Source organism: Sus scrofa, chromosome 8 (genome assembly GCF_054392235.1).
Source record: "Sus scrofa isolate SSC_HxYL_T2T_F1_AM1 chromosome 8, Sscrofa_HxYL_maternal_Yorkshire_Landrace_v2.0, whole genome shotgun sequence".
Taxonomy (NCBI): Eukaryota; Metazoa; Chordata; class Mammalia; order Artiodactyla; family Suidae; genus Sus; species Sus scrofa.
Window position 1 is genome coordinate 127088141 of NC_139390.1, and position 14444 is coordinate 127102584.

The 14444-nt window shown below is 42.0% G+C and overlaps 1 protein-coding gene across 1 annotated transcript in view; it reads right to left on the bottom strand.

The window, feature by feature from the left end:
- Nucleotides 1-429: 429 nt before the first annotated feature.
- DAPP1 (dual adaptor of phosphotyrosine and 3-phosphoinositides 1) overlaps nucleotides 430-14444 on the bottom strand; it is a 56329-nt gene continuing 42314 nt past the window's right edge. Inside the window, exons 4-9 of the mRNA XM_013979010.3 lie at nucleotides 14251-14381; nucleotides 10716-10763; nucleotides 8744-8806; nucleotides 7255-7340; nucleotides 4052-4139; nucleotides 430-2285 (exon numbers count right to left, since the gene is read on the bottom strand). Coding sequence (XP_013834464.2) covers nucleotides 2217-2285; nucleotides 4052-4139; nucleotides 7255-7340; nucleotides 8744-8806; nucleotides 10716-10763; nucleotides 14251-14381 — 485 coding nt within the window. The 3' untranslated portion in view covers nucleotides 430-2216. The remainder of the gene's footprint in view (nucleotides 2286-4051; nucleotides 4140-7254; nucleotides 7341-8743; nucleotides 8807-10715; nucleotides 10764-14250; nucleotides 14382-14444) is intronic.

Genomic DNA, 14444 nt, shown 5'->3' on the forward strand with positions numbered 1-14444 from the left:
GCTGACCTCAAGGGGCAGAGGAGGGAGGATACTCACCCTGTCATGATTCTCTTGCTGTCTGCCTGGAACGGGGACTCAGCCACACTCCCTGACCTGCGTGCAGTGTGACGAAGAGGTAAGGACCAGAGCCCACCCTCCAGAGGGGCCCCTGGCCAGGAAGGGAAGGGCTCTGGAACGGGCAGTCATAGCCCTCCCTGCCACGGGGGGACTCTCCTGGTCCGGAGGGAATCGTGCTATGTGGCAAGATGTTCCCGGGGAGAATTCTGAGAAAAACCGTGTCTTGAGGTACTTGCTTTGTGCTAAGCACACACTGTTAGGGACCGAGCTTGACCTAGACAGCTCTTCTCCCAAACCACTCCACTCCGGTCTGCCAGTGGCACACTGGCACTGTTTAACAGATATTAAAAATAAATTTTAATAGCAAAATACTTCAGGCACAGCAAAATCATGCTTTTTAATAAACATAACCAAAGACTATAAATAAACATATTTTACAAAAAGTAAAAACAATGTTACCTGCACAAATACCCTTGGATCTAAGAAGAAAAAAACAAACCTGTACATCTCGGTGAAGACTTCTGTCTAAATCCTCACTTGGCAAACTTGACAAATACATTTGAACGGACATTTGCTTTATCCCACAGGATACAGATATAACAATATACTGGAAAACCTGGTTGAAGCTTAACAAGATTTAATTTCTGAGTCCCTGATGTTTAAATAATAAAAGAGACGTTAAGAAGAGAGCCTCTGGATTGCAAGAGAGTGTCGTAATCATAGCTGTGCCCTGACATCTGAGTTCTTCCTCTACTTTGATGTCTCTTTAAACTTCAATCTAAAAGCAGTATGGGAGGACCCACTGTGGTTCAGCAGGTTAAGAACCTGACTAGTATCCATGAGGATGCAGGTTCAATCCCCGGTCTTGCTTGCAATGGGTTAAGGATCTGGTGTTGCCAGTAAGCTGTGGTATAGGCTGGCAGCTGCATCTCCAATTCAACCCCTAGCCTAGGAACTTCCATATGCCAAAAATGCGGCCCTAAAAAGCAAAACAAAATTAAAAATTTTAAAAAGCAGTATCAATGAAGATAATAGAAGGGGTTAGAAACCAATCACTCTGGATACCAGTATCTCATCCTGCTACTGTAGTCCCCTTATTCTAGCTTGAAAATGCTGTGTGACAAATACTTGATTATACTTTGCATGTGGACTTAGTGTTGCTGCCTCAACTGGCAACTGAAGCTGCTCTGGAGTAAGGTGTGGGGTGCTCCGTGCAGCGCAAGGTGCATCTTGCTTCTCTTGGGCCGAGACCTACTGCCTTCTCAGGTGAAGGAATTGTTAGAACACACTTTCCCTGAGAAGTCTCAGTCTGAAAAATGCTGAATGCAGATACTTAGTGCTTACATGTGCTCTATTATTGTTGACGTTAAAGTACCAGTTACCTTTATTTTATCACCCTTCCTCAATTTCTATTTTCTCAGTCTTTAAAACATTTCCCCCAGAGTGACCCATAAAGAGGCTTTTTTAGATTGTACCTTCCTTTATCTTTACCATCCTGCCTAATTGCCCAGAGGACATTTAATTCTCATAGATTTGTCATTAGAGGGGAAGGAAAGAGCCAGGAGATAGCTGAGCCTTTTACAATGAGAAAATAAATACTGCAAATATTTTCCAATTTAATTTTGGAAACTTTTTTTTTTTTTTGTATAAAGGGAAAAAAAGGCAAAAACACTTCTCCCCCAGTCTCAGATGTCTGCTATCTCAAAACGCTTTCTGGGGAAGCTGTCCAAGCCTCAGGGTACATGTATAGCTGATTCCTTCCTGGTTAACAGCACAACCTGGAGGGTGACGAGCTGACCATGATGCAGAGGGGACTCTAGGCAACCAACATGAGCCAGCCTGGGGACCTCAGTGTGGGAAAACAAGAGCCCTTCACCTCCCACTGCATGTTCTACGTGCCAGCACACCTGGGTACGATGGTTCATCTGTCTCCATCAGAACGAAAATGCTCAGTATTCTCAGGAGATGGTGGGATCGTGAAGGGCAGCAGTTTTCTGTGAGTCACCAAAATGGTGTGTCCAGAAAGGTCCACATCTGCCTCTGCTTGATTTGTTTCTACAGAAAAGTCCTCAGTCAGCTTTCATCTGAAGCCTGCGGTGCATCGGCATTGGGAACGTTCCACCTTGCTCCTGGGTCAGGTCACCCCTCCTGGAGAAGGTCTATTTAAAGATGAACGACCGAGATCGGACTGTGCTGTCCCCTTGGTCAAGCTGTTTTCTTATTTGAGACTGTAAGAGAGCACACCCATACGTATCTGTGATTGAGCAGCTTTAAGATAACTTTGGCTTTTTAACAAATATTAAATAAGAAATGCCAATCACTAAGAAAACCATGCAACTATAAATTATCCTGTCTCCTCTTCCCCCAGGTTTTATTCTGGTTTTTTTTTTTTTTTTGTATTTTTCCCAGGAGAAATACTGTCAAGTGGTTGGTTGAAACGTGTACAAAATTAGAAATGACCTAATGCTTTTAGTAATCCATAAAATGCAATATTGCTTAATGAATCAAAATGAAGATATAGATCTAAATTTACTCACATGAAAAGATGTTCATAATATTGTTAAGTAGAATGAGCAGGTAAAGAACTTTGGAAAATAAATTTTGTTTTTAATGTTTATTTGCAGAAGAAGTCTGAAAAGACGTAAATTTGAAGTATTTTTACTTTAACTTTTCTATAATGATTATATGCATAATTTGTGTAATTTGCATAATGACAAAATAGAAGGAATAAAATATGATTCATATTTGAGCAAAGGCTTCATATGGCAAAATATTTCCCCAATGAATATCAAATACATTTGAACTATTTCAAAATGAGTGGAATATTTATTTGGATCTCAAACTGAAAAGAACCAAAAGCAAAAATACCAGTATTTAGAAAAGAATACTCAATAAGGTTGTATGTAACAGATAATTTCATTAAAAAGTTAGGAACAACTGTTTATAGCTGAAAACATCAAGGATTTCAAAATGGTATTTATAGGAAATTTTAGAAAGATTTAAGGACAAGTTCTTGACTAATAACTCACTAACCTACAAACACATACCCCCCCAAAAATGTATGAGATTAGTAAATTCCTATAAGCACTTTGTCTTCCTCCTGGGAGGTACATAGAAAGTAAATAAAATAGGACTTTCTGTTGTGGCACAGCAGAAACGAATCCAACTAGGAACCATAAGGTTGTGGGTTCGATCCCTGGCCTCACTCAGTGGGTTAAGGATCCAGTGCTGCCATGAGCTGTGGTGTAGGTCGCAGATGTGGCTCAGATCTGGCATTACTGTGGCTGTGGCACAGGCTGGCAGCTGTAGCTCTGATCAGACGCCTAGCCTGGGAACCTCCATATGCCACGGGTGCAGCCCTAAAAAGAAAAAAAAAAATAAAGAAAAAAATAAAAACACCTTTATCCTTGATTTTCACAAAGTAACGCTTCCATTGGACACTAAGCTAAGTTTTTCTGGCATGCTTCCTTCTCTGACAAGTTAAAATTTTCTACTATAGAATTATGTCAGTTTTCCTCTTTTTTTTTTTTTTTAATTTTCCCACTGTACAGCAAGGGGGTCAGGTTATCCTTACATGTATACATTGCAATTACAGTTTTTCCCCCACTCTTTCTTCTGTTGCAACATGAGTATCTAGACATAGTTCTCAATGCTATTCAGCAGGAAGTTTTCCTCTGTCTTGACTCTCTGGTCCCACATGTCCTCCTCCAGGCAAACCTGGACCAGCCCACACACTTAGAGGAAGGCTGATAGACACGAGGGTGTGAGGCTAGGCTCTGGGCTGAGATCCCAGAGCAGATTTTTTTTTTTTTAACTCCTATCTTCCCCTCTCCATCCTTTCCTTGTCCCAGAAGAATGAACAGACTCTTCCACAAGCCTGCAAGTAGACCTCCCATTGGTTCTTGGGGCTTGTCTGACTCTTTCAATAGCAGTGTTTGAAATCATCAACATGGTACTTCCTAGTACCAGGCACCCAGAGATCCACGTAGCTCACCAGCTTCCAGCGTAGGATCTTGATCCACTCATCAGCTTCTACTCCTGTCTTTGCACAGAGATAAAATGTCCTGAATGGAAACACTAGGCTGATAAGACAAAAGAAAGAACGTCAGATACTCTGGATGGCTGGTTGAACATCTCATAGTTAAGCACCAAGTAGATTATTCCCAGGGGGAAAAGAATTGACAAAGGACCTGAGTAAGAACCGAAGAGTTGGGAGCACGTCCTGCCAGGAAACTGCAGAAACAATGAGGAAGTTGTAGATTCATGTTAATATTATAGGACATATTTACATTTTTAAAGAGGGTCCAAAGAAATAAAACAAGTCTGGGATACCCCAGATCCTTTTATTGCTCATGTCTTAGACGGAATACACTTATGTGTTGATTCAGCTGATAGACCAAATGACTCAGAACTTGTGCTATAATCCAAAGAACTAGCACGACAGATCCGAGAGTTTGCTGAAGGAGTTCGTTTGTGTTAGCTTGCCTCAGTGAGGACACTGCCCTCTGTGGATGAAGGCAGTTTTAACTTTTCAGGACAGAAAAAAAGAGATAATAAATCTCTTCAACTATTCATTCTGCTCCCTTCCGGCCATGTTCATCTCTGCTGGAGGCAAGACGAACTTGCCCCCTAGCATGAAAGTCTGTTTTCAGACTATGGTTAACCCCTCACTTCACTGTCTCCTTGGCTACAGAGTCAAAATTATCTGATTAATCATCAGCCCTCCTTACATCTTGCCTATACTTCCTGTCCTTACAGTTGAGATGCAAAACACTAAAAATATTTTTGTCCTATTTGTGGGGACAAAAAAAAAAAAAAAAAAAAAAAAACAAAAAAACCCTTGAACTGAAATCAGAAGGGTTTCTACACCCTAAAACCAAAGCAGCATACCTTGTTTATTCCAGTAATTACCGAATAGACAAGAGGTAAGCTGCTGTGTATAGAAGGTGAACCTTGATGTGAGGTCTGGTTGGCAGTGGGTATAGATGGGGGGGTTGAATGGGGAGTGATACCGTGCACACATCATGCAAAACTGATGGCTGGAATTGTCATTGCTTGGTACTTCCTGTGAGTGACTATTAACTGCCTGCTAATACAGATAAGTTTTCCTTCTCCTTTCTTCTTGTTAACAGAACCCCAGGGGATGAGTTCTAATTAGTTGGAACCAATTATGATCATACTAGTGCCCCTTTCTAGCTTCCTTTACTGTTGGTGATGGCCATGGAACCCAGCTTTGTCCAATGAGATACTGGGAAAAAGGTGATAAGAGTTTCTGGAGAAATGTCTGCCTTCCTGATAAAAAGGGCAGACATGACTGATACCATCCCTACATCTTTCTTCAGGACTCATGTGAGGCCTAAAGTTAGAGTAGCCATTTTGGACCCTGAGGTAGAAAGCACGAGGAAAAGGCCAAGAGAACTGTTAGAGACACTGGACCTGACCTTGGCAAGGGAGCTGCCTGCCTCCCAATTGCTTATTTTATAAGAAATAAAAACCCCTGCTAGTTCATATGGTACCTTAGTGTGAATTTTTAAAAGATGTCCATTTTTAGTTGATAATATACAATCATGAATTAATAATTACTAATGTTAATTTTCTTAGGTATGACAACAGTATTGAAATTCTATAGGTGATATTTTTATTCTTAGAAGATGCATATTTAAGTATTTAAGTTCCACGATGTCTGGAACTAACTTTCTTTTTTTTTTTTTTTTTGGCCTTTTAGGGCTGCACTCATGGCAAATGGAAGTTCCCAGGCTAGGAGCTGCATCAGAGCTATAGCTGCTGGCCTACACCACAGCCACAGCAATGCAGGATCCAAGCCACCTCTATGACCTACACTACAGCTCATGGCAACGCCGGATCCCTAACCCACTTAGGCCAGGAATTGAACCCACTTCCTCATGGATCCTAGTCAGGATTGTTAACCGCTGAGCCACAAAGAGAACTCCCTGGAACTTAATTTCAAGTGAAATAGAGATAAAGCAAATATGGCAAAGCATGAATGAATGATGCATCTAGATAAAGGATATAGGTGTATTTATGTCTTTTAACTTCTGTATGTTTGAAAACTCAACTTTAAGATAAAAATTATGGGGTTCTCTGGTGACCTAACAGTTAAGGATCTGGCATGGTCACTGCTGTGGCTCAGGTTCGATCCCTGGCCCACGAACTTCTGCATGCTGTGGGCACGGCCAAAACAATAATAAAAGTTGGTAGGAAATAAGACACTCCTTTTTCAAGATACACTTCTCTCAGTTAGAAAATTGTCATGATACAGTGATTATGCTAAAACAAAACACTGGAGGAGTTTCCGTCATGGCTCAGGGGTAAACAAACCCGACTAGTGTCCATGAGGACGCGGGCTTGATCCCTCGCCTTGCTCAGTGGGTTACAGATGCAGTGTTTCCATGAGCTGTGGTGTAGGTATCAGACGTGGCTTGGATCCCGTGTGGCTGTGGCTGTGGCATAGTCGGGTAGCTGCAGCTCTGATTCGATCCTTAGCCTGGGAATCATTATATGCCGAGGGTGCAGCCCTAAAAAGATAAAAAGACCAAAAAATAAAAATTTAAAAACACCTTTGTGACATCTGCCAGAATTGTCATCATCATACAAATCACTCATTGTTGGAGTCAACAAAGTTATAATGAAAATTAAGTAAAACACCCCAAAGGAATAAAAGCTAAGAGGTAAATGGCACCCTGTTACAGGCATCACGTTTGTGTCGTGAATAACCTAAACAATTACGCCCAGCAGACCTGCCTATTTGTTTAGACCACTTTATTTATTTTTAGGGCCGCACCTGCAGCGTATGGGAGTTCCCCGGCTAGGGGTTGAATCAGCTGCAGCTGCCGGCCTACACCAGTCACAGCAACCTGGGATCTGAGCTACGTCTGCAACCCACATACACCAGATCCTTAACCTACTGAGGAATGCCAGGGATCGAACCTGCAAGCTCATGGATACTAGTCGTGTTCGTTTCCACTGAGCCACAACGACAGCTCCATTTAAACTACTTTAAATGAGTTATTATGTCACAGTGGACTGAAAGCACTCCAAACATATATGCCCTGTGTGACGGTTAACCACATGCCTCAGATCAAAACATGTGTACACATTAAGACATACAGCTTTTTATTCTTCAGTGAAAATAAGTGTCTGGCAAAAAGTTCTAAAAACATTTATAAAACAACTTACCAAAAGCAATTTACTCTTTCTTGTGAATAATCAAATTGTACAGCTGAACATTCTGTTAAGTTTAGGATCCGAATTGGTTCTGGTGACTTAAGGGAAAAAAAAAAAGGACAAACTGTGTCATCATTAAAGACACATACAAATTTCACAAATTCCCCTAACAAGTCTTCCAGTATGAGTGACTGTCAACTTTACTTCCACAGCAGCGCCTGATAACAAAACACCTTCCTAAGGGAAAGCACGCACTTGTTTGGGGATTGGCTTCCCATGAAGCTGGACAGTAGGAAGAGATTTTCTTTGTCAATTTAAATTTGGTGGAGGCAGGTTTTTAACACTTGAAAGAGAGTCTTATTTTTCTTCCTATGTTTTTAAACATCCTCTTCTCAGAAAAATTGTGTGGGAAAAATGAAAAGAAATGAAATAATTTTAAATTTGCTGAATGAAATAGACATGAGAAATGGACATATTTTTAATAGAGGGCACTACTGCAGGAGAGAGTTAATTCATTGTGGCAAGAAAATCATGCCACTGCCCTAAAAGCAGGAACCATGTGCCCTCGGAAGCTACAGTTTGCCCGCCAGCCAGACAAGGCCATGTCTGGGATACTCAGCCCGTCTCCAGCTCGTATCAAGCATCTAGAACTCTTATCTCCAGTTATTTACAGGGCGTTTCAGGTGCTCATAAGGGAAACTTCAGGGATTTTAAAGGCGGACATTCCTTTCATCTAGGGAACTCATTTTTTAAAAAATTTTATTTTTGGGAGGAGTTCCCATCATGGCACAGCAGAAATGAATCTGACTAGGAACCATGAGGTTTCCGGTTCGATCCCTGGCCTCATTCAGTGGGTTAAGGATCTGGCGTTGCCGTGGGCTGAGGAGTAGGTGGCAGACACAGCTCAGATCTGGCATTGCTGTGGCTCCAGCATAGACCAGCAGCAACAACTCTGATTCAACCCCTAGCCTGGGAACCTCTATATGCCACAGGTGCAGCCCTAGTAAGACCATTTTTAGGGCCACACTCACAGCATATGGAAATTCCCAGGCTAGGGGTAGAATTGGAGCTGCAGCTGCCAGCCTATGCCATATCTGCAGCAATGTAAGATCTGAGCTGTGTCTGCAACCTATGCCACAGCTCATGGCAAAACCCGATTCTTAACAAGGGCCAGGGATGGAACCCACATCCGCGATGCTAGCTTGGATTAGTTTCTGCTGCACCACAAAGGCAAATCCGGAGAACTCCTTTTTTTTTTTTTTTTTTTGCTTTTTAGGGCTGCACTCTCAGCGTATGGAGGTTCCCAGCCTAGGGGTCCAATCGGAGCTACAGCTGCTGGCCTACATGACAGCCACAGCAATGTCAGATTGGCAACGCCACTGAACGAGGCCAAGGATCGAACCTGAAACCTCATGGTTCCTAGTTGGGTTTGTTTCTGCTGCGCCACGATGGGAACCCCAGAGAACTCATTTTTAAAGGTGAAATATATTATGTTTCTCACCATCTGGTCTTTGAAGTATTTCAGTTCATTCCTCTGCAAAGTGAACCATCTTGTTTTCCAGGTCTGAGAAAAAGAAAAAATTTAAACATGTAGGTTTTGAATACAGAGCTACAATATTTGAATTAGATAATTTCCTTTTGTTTTAAAAGTATCTAAAAGATAAGATACTATGAACTATTCTTGCAGCAATACTTCTGAGAGAAAAATTTTCAAAATTCAACTTAAAAAGTTTCAAAAATTAAAATGACTGTAAACAAGTATAAGAAATAACCTATTATAAATATTCAAGGTAATTTATAACACACCACTAAAATTCCATCTTAATAAAACTTAGTATCGATGCAACTCTACAATAAGAACAGATACCATTTTTGAGTAACTACTGCAGGCTACACACTATCCTTGCAGGTTTATACACATTATAGCCAATCCTTATACAATGCCGAATATCCCTTTTTTGGCCTCCCTCCCTCCCTCCGTCTGTCTCTCTCTCTCTTTCTCTCTCTCTCTCTTGCCATCCCATGGCATATGGAGTTCCCAGGCCAGGGATCAGATCCAAGCCACAGTTGTGACCTATGCCGTAGATGTGGCAACGCCAGATCCTTAACCCACTGTGTCCAGCAGGGGATCAAACCTGCGTCCCAGTAATCCAGAGAGGCTGCCAATCCTGTCGTGCCACAGCAGGAATTCCAATGCCAAATATTCTTGTTTCACAAATAAGCAACTTGAGGTTTAGGAATCTCAGAGCGAACGCTATTCTACACCTTGCCTAAGAACTCCATTGCATTGATGGAAAGTGTTGTTTCCCACTCTCTCCTTATGTACTAACAGAACACTAATCTGATCCTAGGTGGCAATGTTCCCAGTTAAAAGAAATAATAGGATTTAAAAATAATGCTAGAAATATAAACACTTCTCCTTAGGGAACATCCAGTCTGCTAGGGACATGAATAACTATTTAGGTTAAATTCAAGCAGGCAAGTACCCTTGAGCGTTTAAGTGCCCTGACTCTTAAAATGGGGAAGAACGGACATATTCTGTGAACGTCTTCTTGGCCTGTAAAAAGGAACTATAATAATTTTAAAGGTACAATCACATAAATGGAGAACAGCTGGATACCCTCAACTAGTAAAGTCCTAAATTCTCGTTTCTTTGGAATTTTAAAATACAGTTATACTAGTGCCAGTGATGGGGTTGGGGCCTACTTTTAGGTAAACATTTCATACAATTTCAACTTCTTCTTTGTTAAAAAATCTGAAAAAGCAAAGAAATGTGCTGGAGTTAACGTGGTACTTTCACCTTCAATCATTCCATTAAAAGGATTGTTTGTTTTCTTGGGTATTAACTGTAGGCTACTCCCATACATTTGGCTCTGCTGAAGTGTAGTCGAGTGATTTTTCCAGAATTTTTACTAGCATTAGCCATGAGGATGAACTATTAAAACGGGTAAATATTATGAATGGATCAACATGCTTGGACAGATTTGCAGCAACTTGGATGGACCTAGAGATTATCATTCTAAGTGAAGTAAGTCAGGCAGACAAATACATGACATCACTTATATGTGCAATCTAAAAAAGGATACAAATTAACTTATTTACAAAAGAGAAACAGACTCATGGATTTAGAAATCAAAGGTATAGTTACCAAAGGAGAAATGGGGTGGGGGGAAATTAGGAGGTTGGGATTTACAAACTAATAAGTAACAAGGACCTGCTGTATAGCACAGGGTAATCTACTCAATATTCTGTAATAACCTGTATTGGAAAAGAATCTGAAAACGATTCTGCACATGTATGACTGAATCACTTTGCTGTACACCTGAAACCAAGACAATATTGTAAGTCAACTACACTCCAACAAATTTTTTAAAAAATGAGTAGGCAGCTGGGCTTTTTAAAAAGTCAAAATGAGGACTGAGCCCACAGGTGGCATTCTCTTTGGGGCAGGCGCAGCGAACATGCTTCCTTACCTTGACCAGGCCCCCCTGTTTGGTGAGGTAACCTTCCTTGGTGCCCAGCTGGAAGAGAAAGAAACACCCACATGAAGCCCAGAACCATCACCATGTGATTTTTTTGTCTTTCTATTTCTGTCCCATTTTAAAAGGAAACACGTTTGCCTGTGATCATTCAACAATTGCCTCTCATGCTTCATCTGGGCACTTGAAAATCCTCCTGGGGTTGTGAGAGGCTGTTTGCAGACCAGATCATCTGGCCTGATTCTGGAGCAACAGGCAACAATGGGTAGACTCTTTTCTAGCTGGAGTTAGCAGTTTGCACACCCTCAGCCACAACGTACCACTTATAAAAGCTGGTGCTGGGCAAAGTGCATCTGTGCACACTAGCTGCTTGGGTTGTTGCTGGGTATTATGCACACAATTGTGCACACACACTGACACGGGCTCAACACATTGGGAAACTCTGGACTAAGCAAAGAGGGATTTCCATACTTCCCAGGGTCTGTATTACGCTTAGAGACTTTGTGAATTTTTAAGAAGCAACATTAGAAATAGCATTTTCAACATTTCTTTTATCATATAATTCTCTTTTCGACCCCTTTTTATTTATTTTTATGTTTTGACTGCACCCACGTATTTATTTATTTTTTTTGTTTTGACTGCACCCACGGCATACAGTGGTTCCCAGGCCAGGGACTGAACCCATCCACTGCATCAACCCAGACTATAGCAGTGACAACACCAGATCCTTAATGACATATTACCGTCTGGGTTCATACTATCCCATGGATTACTGTCTGTGATCCTCCTACTACAGTGTGAGCTCAATGAGGCCAGACTTTGCCTAATTTATTCCCAGCCTGCCAGTGCTTAAAACAGTCTGGGTGTGTTACAGGCAGTTTTTTTTTTTTTTTTTAAGTTTGTTAAATAAATGAATGCATTAAATTTCATCTTATCTCAGGAGCCCAAGGCTGTATTGTATATAAAATATGTAACTAGTAATTTCCCCAAATGCAGTTGCCAAAGGATGGTCAACAGATTTACAGAAGCATCTACACTTCTGGGTAGTAGGACACCTATTTTCATTTTCACTTCAAGTAAGAAGTTCTTTTTCCTGTAAATATGACTTAATCCTCTTCCTCCTCTGCAGGGCTTGTGCAAGAACTGCATCCTCAAAAGAGAAGGCAGACATCCAGAAGCCCTCAGAGCTCTCAGGTTGGAGCAGAGGCGCAGTATCTTATGGGCATTGGGGGTAACCAGTTAAGGCTGTGAACTCTTGGACTCAGTAAGGATCAAGGGCATTTACTCAGACTCAGACTGGTTCCCCGGCTGGCTGGTCCAGTTATCAATTGTTCCTTAAAGAGGAATAGTGTGAGACTCTTCAGGATCCAGTAGAAAACCTTTAGAGTTTTCTGTACATATCAATGCACAACACATGTCATGCACCTCTCATTATCCAGTGTGAGTGCAGACATTTTCAATTATCCAGTCATCACTGTTTTAAAAACTCCATTATACAGAAGCCTCTATGTATGGTCACCTGGCTGGGTGAATCCATCTGGATACCTGGGGTGAGCAAAGAAGGTAAACAGTAAGGCAGAATTTGGTCTCAAGAGGTCTGTTTTTACCTAAGTACGCTGTGTCTCATGCTGACACCAAGTTCACAAACTAGGTCTTATCTGCATTTTACTGTTGATAAAGGACACACATAGTAGGCTATGGTTTAACTGACCTTGACTGGAAATCTTTAGGGGAAGGTAACAGAGGATAACAAAGTTACACCTACAGAACAAATAAAAATGATGCTGAAGTGATGGGTGGTGGGGTAAGGACAGTAAAGAGGAAGCTCAGGAAAGGTACGGTTGACTGGAAAACAAAGGATTGCTTCTAGGGTAGACCTTCATTTACTCTTTGGTCTGTTCTGACTTGGAACTCCTTATTGTCTCGCTTTCCTAAATTTCTCTAGTTCTGTGGTCTTTTACTTCCCTGTCTAGGTCTACCAAAGCTCAAATATCTTTCTCAACCAATTTCCAGGATTTTTATTTTTGAGGAGAGGTAGCATAGTAACAATAGGTGTTGTAAACCTGGCTAAGCTATAAAACTAGGAAGACAGGCTGTGATTCCTGTCCTGGGGAAGTGTCAGGCTCCTGACACATGTCGGACACATGTGAGCATCCTTCCTCTAGCTCGGTGACTCCAGGATAAAAGTGAGCAGGGAGGAAGGGCATTTTAGAGGAAGCTAGGACGCATGTAGGAAGGCTTCCTGGAAGATGCTGATCCCCGATGCTAGTCTCCAAGGATGAGGCAGTATTTCAGATGCGAGGAGGGGAGGATAAGCACGTGGTTGAGCCGGGCGGGGTTCACAGTGTGAATGTGGGAGGAGCATGAGGCAAGGCAAGAGAGGCGAGGGGGGTCCAGCGGGGCCAACAACACGGGGGACACCACCAGAGGATGGTAGGCAGGGAGATCGTGTGGTAACCCTGCTTTTAAGAAGAGCTGTCTCCGGTGGCAGGGTAGAAAAGTACCACAGAGACCACAAGCTCACATACTTTAAAGTACTTTGTAGCAGGACATCTTCAAGCATCACAGCTGCTCTCTAGAACTGGTTCTAGACATTTGAGTCCTTTTTATCATGGGCACACACCCAGATGTCTGATACCACAGCACGCAGCCAACTAGGAAAAGGAACAAAAAATAGAGGAGCCCCGGGTATAATGAAGAGAAGAGGCTTCTAGAGAGGAGTCTTTGCAGGGTCACGGCTCACAAGACAGATGGAAATGGACTCTCAGGAGAACAATGGAAGCCCAGGTGCACGGAAACCCAACATCTTCTGTCTGTGCCCTCCATTCAGTGAGGGAAGAAAAGGCCAGGAGAGAAGAACATCCCCAGAGCTTGGAGTAAAGGTGGGCAATCTTTCTTTTCCATACAAAGTTGAAGTGTAAAAGAAGATTTTTTTTTTTCTTAATTGAAGAAATTTGTAGGAGTTTCCATCATGGCTCAGTGGTTAGCGAATCCAACTAGGAACCATGAGGTTGAGGGTTCGATCCCTGGCCTCGCTCAGTGGGTTAAGGATCTGGCATTGCCATGAGCTGTGGTGTGGGTCGCAGATGCGGCTCGGATCCTGCGTTGCTGTGGCTCTGGCGTAGGCTCAAAGCAACAGCTCTGATTAGACCCCTAGCCTGGGAACCTCCACATGCCATGGGCACGGCCCTAGAAAAGACCAAAAAGAAAAAAATAAATTTGTAGAATAACAGTTTAGCCAACTGTGTGAGTATAAACATCTCTTGCCCATTCTAGCATCAACTTGTCCAGCTAAATAAGGATGAGATTTAAGTACCATTTTCAAAGTCCTTAAAATCCTATCACTGTCGCATTGTTACTTTTTATAGTTCTCCCTGGACTAGATGAACTGAGTCATAGGCTTTGAACTTTATGTTCCTTTCCAGGTTTTATACCCCAAGTGAGAATTTTTAGGTGAACAAATGTACTTTAAAAAACACATTATCAGTTTAGGACATCGAGAGCCGAGAGCAGATGGAGGGCCACTTACAGAAGGTGCAGTGGGCACCAGGTCATTCTCTGTTCTTCCTGTCTGCATTGCTGTGTGAACTCGGACGGACTCATAAATGGAAGGTTCTTCCACTTTTCTTGGGTAGGGATGCTTCAGAACAATGAGAGTGCCTGAGGGAAGACAAAGAAATGTCATCAAGTAGACTCCCAGAAAGAAGGTCCAAATGCTAACAA